General features: G+C 40.7%; 1 protein-coding gene across 5 annotated transcripts in view; it reads right to left on the bottom strand.

Annotated features, from left to right (window-relative positions):
* Positions 1-2,066: 2,066 nt before the first annotated feature.
* The window catches only part of LOC129755306 (regulator of G-protein signaling loco-like), a 186,591-nt gene continuing 180,252 nt past the window's right edge, over positions 2,067-8,405 (bottom strand). For 4 of the 5 annotated variants that reach the window (XM_055751738.1, XM_055751734.1, XM_055751736.1 and 1 more), the window contains 3 exons: positions 5,364-6,496; positions 4,812-5,300; positions 2,067-2,912 (listed from right to left, as the gene is read on the bottom strand). In XM_055751738.1, coding sequence (XP_055607713.1) covers positions 2,317-2,912; positions 4,812-5,300; positions 5,364-6,496 — 2,218 coding nt within the window. In that variant the 3' untranslated portion in view covers positions 2,067-2,316. Of the gene's footprint in view, positions 2,913-4,504; positions 4,629-4,811; positions 5,301-5,363; positions 6,497-8,405 lie in introns of all 5 variants that reach the window. The other variant, XR_008739228.1, reaches the window with a different exon arrangement.

The following is an 8,405-nucleotide window of genomic DNA, read 5'->3' as shown; positions in this document are numbered from 1 at the left end:
GTAAGTTTTGTTTTTAAACTTTGGAAAAACTAAAAATAAAAAGCGTCGTTTACGTCAGCGTCGGACTTTCAGTATACCGCTGGTGATTTTTGAATGAAACATTTTGTTTTCCCATATGTACATAATTAACAATTTGTTGCACTGAATCAGGACTGAACGAGTCGCTTAGAAATTTACAGAGATTTTTTTACTGTCTCTAAATACAACAACAAAAAATCCCATGATGTGAAAAAAAAATATAAATTGGAACCATACAAGGAAGAATGTCCCAAATGGGTGGAATTCCTATAAAAAGGAAAAAATAATTATTCTTTCCACGTTTTTATTAAAAATATCATTTATGCCAGGCATGTTAAACTGGGGGTTCGCGGGCCGCATGCGGCCCGCGGCCTTGGTCGATGCGGCCCGCGTAGCCCCGTCTTAAACTATCACAAAATTCCCTACTATACAGAAGTACGCTGGTTTTCCTGCCACAAAATATAAAAAAGATTTTGTTTTGCTACGAGAGGAAAAAATATTATTTTTGGAAATGAAAGATTTTTAATGCGGCCCGCACACTTAAACGAGTTTGACATGCCTGATTTATGCGAATACTAATACCACGGACGAAAAGAACAATGCGTCTCGTTAAAAATTTTACATTTGGAAGAAAAATTGGATTTTTATCTGTTCAGATTAAAAAGATTGCCGACCCCTGCCTTAAGCAGTAGTAGGAAATGGTGAGATGACAGATGTTTCGTTTCAAAGGACTTTGTGATTGAGCACTTTCTTTATGCCAGCAGCACTAGTCAGCGGATTGGAACACGGTATTAATTTTTTTTGTAAATATATTTTTGAGAAAAAAATCTTTGTTTAAGATTTGATTTAATTAGAATTTTGGTTTCAAATATTAGCTTGTAGTAAAATTATAAAATAGATTTAATGAAAAACGTTGGAAAATTCATTGCTTGGTATATTCAAATAATTTCAGAACTGTACGTCGAGTAAGAACCTATAACGATTGATCACTAGAATGACAAAAATTCCAACTTTGACTCGATTTGATTTGCCCGGGAGCAAAAGACACCAACCATTAAACAAATTGTTAACACATCAAGAGGGAAAGCAAACAAGGAAAACATTCGAGTCATCGTCCGGGACGTTTTACCTACATACATATGCATAGTTGGAATTCGGAATTGGATGGGAAGGATGAGGAAGAAGGTGCTACACAGACTGTAACGATGACCACAAGAGATATCATATTCTCGTTTGTTCCATACTGTGTCATGCCACTGCAAACTGTGCTAATGCTTCCAGATTGGTGGTTAGCATTGGGATTCACGTTCAAAGAAAATTTCTTGGAACCAGTGTTCGGACAACTCGATCCAAATGACAGCAAGAAATCCGAGATCTAGAAACTCATTGTACTTATACGATAACTCTCGGTAGGTTTTACAAACACTGACTAGAATGCGGTACAAAACGGACAGTCACGTTTCAGGTTGAACAGAACTGTTGATAACTTTGAATTCTTAATTGTTCCAAATGAATTGACGCGTCAAATATCGGATGAACCTGTCATTCAATCGGTCGAGATGATTTGGGATGTCTTGGCTAGTTGAGCAAGGTTTGTTTTATTAAAGTTTTCCTTTAACATGTATATTTTTTTCGTTATTCTTCGAGAAACCACAAAAAAAAATTGTCTAACTTGGAATTTGTGTTTGTTCTGAACTCTGAACGAGAGTAAAAATCAAACACGAGAGTCTAATTGTACGGCCAAGCCGATTTCAAATTTTGATTAGAAGTGCTTGAAAAGCGGGTCGTACGCGGGTCCTACGGGATCAACTTGGAAGTATGTAAAAAAAATGTAATAAGTATACACAGTCTCCAGTCAAAATCAGAAGCATGAGTGGGAATTTAATGGAGCCGCATGATGGTTGACACTTCTTAAAAAAGGGAATGATGGAAAGTCACAATACAGGGTTAAAATCAGTTACCAAAGATTGTCGAGTGTGATATCGTTTGAAAGAATTTTTTTAGATATATTTTTTTATAAAATATATTAGAAATATATGTATTCTCTCATCTAGTCTTACGTTTTAAAAATCGGCAAAATAATACATGTTTTCACAGTTCGACAAAAATAAATAAAACGATGAAAAAAATACACACGCGCAAAGATAGAACTGCAATATCTTGAAAAAAAAACACTCGCTTCAAAAGCCTTCAAATTTACCGACAGTTTGATAAAAAGTTAAATTTTAAAATATTTTTTCATTATTCCTTCAACCTAGCTCTAGCTATTTTAGTATTGTGCTAATGTTTCTTTACATTCTATACAAAGCTGCTACTCGCATGATCCAGGTAGATATTTCTAGTCTGCTTCCCACTTCCGGTCTGCCGGTCTTTCGCAACATTCTGACTACTACTGCTAGTGGTGGTGCTATTGCCGTTACCATTGTTGCTTCTGACACCGGTGGGACTGGTGCTACTGCTGGTGGTGGACAGGTTTCCCAGGGTGGAAGTGCTCAAGTTGGTGCTACTGCTTCCACCGCCACTCGGTCCCGTATGGCCCCAGTTGGAAGGTTTGATGGGTAGGATTTTGGGCTTCGGTGGAAGCGGTGGCGGACCCTTCTGGTTGTCTCCATCATAGTTACTGGTGCTACTATTGCTGCTGCTGTTACTAGTCGTACTACTGGTAGTACTGCAGCCACTGCCTAAACTCGTAGTAAGTTGCTGATGGTTGTGATTCTGTTGATAGTTATGGCTTCCTTTTGATTGCAACGAATGATCCGGGATATCCCGGCAACAGTCCGCATCAATCGACCTCCGGTGGTGGCTGTTCATAAGGGCGCCTCGAATCGGTGAGCTTTCCGGGGTATTGCAAGGGTTGGTTGGAATCTGGTGGTGGTTGAAAATCATTGTCGTTTCTAGAAAAGGAAAAATGAAAATCGAAGTTAATGTTTGGTAATTTTATTCTTGATTCAACGGATTCACAGTTACAGTTAACAAAACTACAAACATTGCAGAAACATTTAACTAAGCGTTGAAGTGCTTTCCATGGCAAGAATACAACTTACGAAAAGTTGGCATCAGAAAGAAAAACACTTAAAAACATAAATCGATTACATATTTCCTAAAACATATTAAAGAATTCAAGAACTTTCTTTTGAATAAATTGCTTTTCTGGAATTTTGGAAAAACTTTATAATGGAGATGGAATCTTAAAGAAGTCAGATGTGTAAAAGAAAAACATAGAAAACTTAAAAATAACAAAAAAGAAAGGCCAAGAACGAGCTTCAACACGTTCAGATTAGAGTGTTCTACCCCATTAACCCCCGTAAAGCTTAAAATGTTATTAGGGGAAAAAGTAGGAAAACACCCTGATTCTGAAAATCAGCAAAGGTAAAAGTATGAAAGCAATCATGATCAGAGGATGAAGACAAATAAGTAGAAAACCTTGAATCTAAGCATACGTTTATGGTAAAGATGACAAAGTTTGAAGGCAAAGTCCTGGTCTGAAAAAACACCATATTTAAACCTGATTGTAGGCTATTAGGGATGAATAATCCCAGCGGATGAAAATCCCGTACAAAAAAAATGATTCGAGGCTCATGAGTCATGGTCAAGCTAAGAAAAAAAATTGAGCATAAATTCTAGTGAGGGGAAAAATCTTGAAGGCAAAACTATTAACCTGAGTACAATTTCATCGTCAAATGAAGAGCAAAAAATGGGGATAATACATTTGAAGAAAAAAAATCCTAAATTCAAGTTCATGACATAACAAAAATTAAGTATAAGCTGATGATCAGTAGCAAACTATTGAACCCGAAATTCAGAAAAGATTGAAGGAAAAATGGTAAAATTTCTAACTCATCTATAAACTAATGGTCAAGACCAGAAAAAAATCTCGACATCCGAAAATTAGAAAAAAAGTAGACAAATTATGAAAACAGAATAACCAACCCGATCACAAACTCATTGTCAGAGGAATAAAATAAACATTTTTTAACCCGAGCGTACGCTTACGGTCGAAACCATGAGCTGATAGCCAGGGGAGAAGTTTGAAGGCAAAAATTCTGACCAAGAAACAGTCTATTCTTGAAATAGACAAAAATGCGAAGATTCAAAACGAAAAATTTAAGCAAAAATAGTTTAAGCAACTAAAATTTTCATGTAAAAAGCCCATCTGAAAATCGTCTTAACAATGTAAGAAAAGCGATGAATATCATATACTGCTTAGAATAACTTCTATAAAACAAAACGTGTACCAAAACCTCACATTCTTCACGAGGTCAATCATTTACAAACTACAACACAAGTTAGTTCCAAAAATTTCGTTAAAAATCTAAAACTTCCAAATCAAATGCTACAACACGGTGGGATAAATCATCCAATAGGATGAAAATCCCTGAAAAAAACTACAACACGAGGTGCTAGTAAAGCTAAAACAACTAATGAATACTGTGCCAACCCGAAACAACAACGTTACAGACATATTTTACAACGATTAGATAGATACCATTGTTTGTTATCGTTTTGCTGCAAGAGTTTGTTGTTTCCAAACATGGTTTTTAGGATGAGTTAGAGTTAGATAGCGTCTCATTTCACACTCATTGGCATTTCGATAACGCTAGAAAAGCTTCCTGTTAGTGGAGAAAATGGGTCAGAAGAGGGGTTAAAATTGTAAATTTTAGATGGCCAGGATACGTTGTCCTCGAGCATTTCGAAATTTATGTGAAATTTACAAGTTCTGAGAAATTTTTCGAAAAAATGTTTAAGGAAATGCTCAAGGACAATCTTCTTATCTTAAAAGAGAGGAATCCTACCTGCAAAACTATTCTCCGACAGGGAACCGTTTCCGTTATCATCCACCAGACCGGCCGACGGGGACGCATTACAGCGCATGGAAAGATTGTTCAGACAACTTTCACTAGAAGCCGACTGCACGACACCCGGCGAAGAAACTGCACTTCCTCCCTGGGTTCTTGGGGTAGATTCGGCGGCAATTCCCCGAGAACCAGTAATCGAAAGTCGTGGCGCCGGTTGGGGTTTATTGATTTGCTGTAGCGATCCGGTTTGAAGGGCTGCAGCCCCCGGGTGAATACTGGTGGAAGAAGGATATTCGGCAGATTCGGGTCGCTTGCCCGGTTTTCGAACGAACTTGGATACACCGGAACTCGAAGCTGCACCGGTTGAGGGGGCACTGGTGAAGTTTTCCTTGTCCTTAAGAAAGTCCGGCAGCTCGAAGTTGATTTCGGTACCTCGCTGATCTTCGAGACGACTCCGTTGGGCTCGTTTAAGGCCTTCCAGAAGCTCTGTGGAAAAATAAAATCAACTTTAGTTTAAACTATTACAACCAAAAAAAATTAAGGTTTTACCATCATTCTGGGATCGGGTGGGGATTTGCAATTTAACTCCTGCCTTCAGCTTGGCGATGATTGGTTTCTTACTACCAGTTGCAGCATTTCCAACACTCTCTCCATCCTCGGACCCGGCTGTAGAGCACTTCTTGCTCTTAGCTCCCCGGCCACTTTCCGAGGGCGCATTGGAGCCTCGTCGTCGAAACCGATCCCCAGCGCCTCCTCTTCTAGTGGATGAACTGTCCGAAGTACAATCATCAGGAACCTTCCCATTAGCAATTTTACCATTCATCAACTCATTGAACACCTTGTTGGTGATCTCATCGAGCATGTTTAACTCGTGCCGACTACCGTCATCTTTCAAATCTTCTTTGCTTTTGAAATGATTGTTATTATTGTTGATGTATCCCTGGGATCCACCGTGAGTCGTAGCCAATTTCTTCCCAATGTTACTATTGATGTAGGAAGCTGAATTCCCACTTGTCGCATTTGCCCCCAAACCACCCAATTGAGCTTGCTGATAGTTCAGCTGCTGTTGAAAATGGCTAACTATCTGCTGGTGGGTCGTAGTCGCGATCACAGGCAGTGGAGGCGCCACTACTCCATGCCCACCTTGTTGAGTCCTCTCCGATCTCGATGCAATCGTCCGCGTGAGATCCTGATGAAATTCATTCTCGCTCCCGTTACGAACTTGTAGCCATAGCCCATCCACACTGGTCACCGGATAGGTCATGTCCAGGAAAGCATCCTTCGAGTAAACGTTCATCTGATCCAGCTCGTAGTTGTACTTGGCCAGAATGGGTCTCAGAACATCCCCCAACGGCTTAGTAGCCTTACTCTTGACGGAAATCATTTTCCGATTAGGTAAACTCAGTTTGAACACTACCCGCTGATCGATGTTGACCTCCTTGCCGGCGAGACTAGATGACGGGCCGTCCAGATCCAGCGGTTTGTGGTTCCCCGCTAGAAAGGCTTCGTAGGCGTTATAAACGATGCCTCGCTTCTCCAGCAATCGCTCGACTAGCTCTTTGATGGTTTCGTTGGAACGTGTCTGAACCACCGTTGTGGCTCCGTTCGACAATATCACACGGCACAGACTGTTGCGGGTGTCGTCCTGCTCGTAGGACGATTTACCGATGGCGGCGTCGAAACTGGTGGAATGGAGCACAAAATGTTATTTAAGAATGGGTCAAAAGAGAAGAAATCTTTGTATAAATCAATAGGGTTAGACCGGCTCGAATTCAGAGTTCAAAGCGAGTGGAATCAAAGACCAGAAACAATCGACGAAAGGTTCACTTGCAAAGTTGCTTAAGACAGTATACTCAGTCCACTTGTTTATAAAGTGTTGGTAAAGCAAGTTTTTTTTCGATCTCGGCTATATACCAAGGTCAAATTCTACACTCGATTCGAAGTGGACTACGACGTCATAGCGACGTATCCTAGAACTTCCAAGGGTTTTACTTGCACGAGATTAAAGATGCTCATCTCTACTCCTAGGATACTACGTAAAATTGTTCTTAAAAGAGCTAAAATATTACGCCTTTGGTTGTCAGCCAGATCAAAAGAGAGACGAATACGTCATGCAGTATTTGGATTGTTTTTCTCCAACATAGTTTTCAAAACCCATATTTCATGCGGTTTTCTTTACGAAAAATACCTTGATTATCATACGAACATTGCTAAGAGGCAGCACTTCTTCAAATTCGGCCAAAGTATCTTAAATTGCTTTTTAAAGTCACATTACGGTCGAAATATCATGCCTATCATCCCTTCGGAATGTTCCAGGAATGAAGCCCGGTGCAACGACGAAAAGTGCCGGTTTTGGGACTAACTTTCAAGTCCAACCGTGTTCTTTACCTATGAAAATTCTTTCATTCTAACGGCATCAGTTGAAGCAGAAGTCTGCTGCCAAACATCGTCGTACGGCACAACCGTTGGTCAAAGATTGCTACCTATTACAAGATTGTTGTCTTGTATGATAACTTTGGCGAGCTGATGACTAACGCAACGCTCCGGGGATGCAGATCTGAGCAAACCCAGGTGTTTGAAAAATTCATAATCTGATCGTAAACCCACCACCACAGTCACATTTAAACCGATCTGAAACCATGACAAAGAAGAATTCGGGATCTGTTTTTGACCAAAACATCAACCTTGAAGCCGGCGAACTAAGCTCTAACCGCTATCTTGTGGCAAAACTTGTAAAGATCTTCAACCACTCCAATGCTGGAAGCATTATCACCTAGAAAGAATTTGGTATCATTTTCCTAAATCTACTACCTCTACAATCTCACTGTTCTAGCGTGGCTACGAAGCGATAGTGAACCCCAAGGCCCGTACCATTCTGCTATCACTCCCTGATCCTTCGAACCGGATCTCGGGCCAACGTTTTCATGGCTCGAAAGAAAAGTTTCATTTAATTCTAAAGGTTTATGTGATGAACCTTTTCTATGTACAAACAGTTCAACGAGATCTACGTTACCATCATTGTCGCAACATCCTTACCCTAACTTGATTTTGCTGACACCCAGGAGGAAAGGTTCATCACGTTTAAGGTGCTTTTACAACCGGACGCTTTTAAAGGTTAAGCATGATCTATAACAGGCCTACACTTTTTCCTTACTCATATTTCATGGCTCTGGGCTGGTAGTTTCACCTCCTCGTGGTCCACGGCGGAAACGTGTCTGCAAGTCCGGCGTATTGCAGATTTACGGCCAAGAGAACTATCACTAAACCAATTAAAGGCCGTCGACGGGTCTGCTAAACCCACGCGGAAGAAGTGGTGCACCCGGGTACTTAGGTACCAGTACTTGGGTGTGAGGGTGAAGGTCCAATACGCTTTCGGGGGGTCATGGCCCTGAAATACGGACGTGACCGGAGGGAGAGCGATCGCCAACTCGTTTTGCGTTTCGTTGGGTATAGACCCGACTCGCAAAACGAGTAGATGCGCATAGTGGTGGCCAATGGTAGGCCGATCACTTAGGGACGTGTTTTACACGTCAGTGTCAGAGAGGCACAGTTTAAGCCGGAGGTGTCAGGGTTCGACACACGCTTCGGGAA

This window comes from Uranotaenia lowii, chromosome 3, assembly GCF_029784155.1.
Source record: "Uranotaenia lowii strain MFRU-FL chromosome 3, ASM2978415v1, whole genome shotgun sequence".
In the NCBI taxonomy this organism is placed as follows: domain Eukaryota; kingdom Metazoa; phylum Arthropoda; class Insecta; order Diptera; family Culicidae; genus Uranotaenia; species Uranotaenia lowii.
This window is presented reverse-complemented; position numbering and strand designations above follow the sequence as displayed.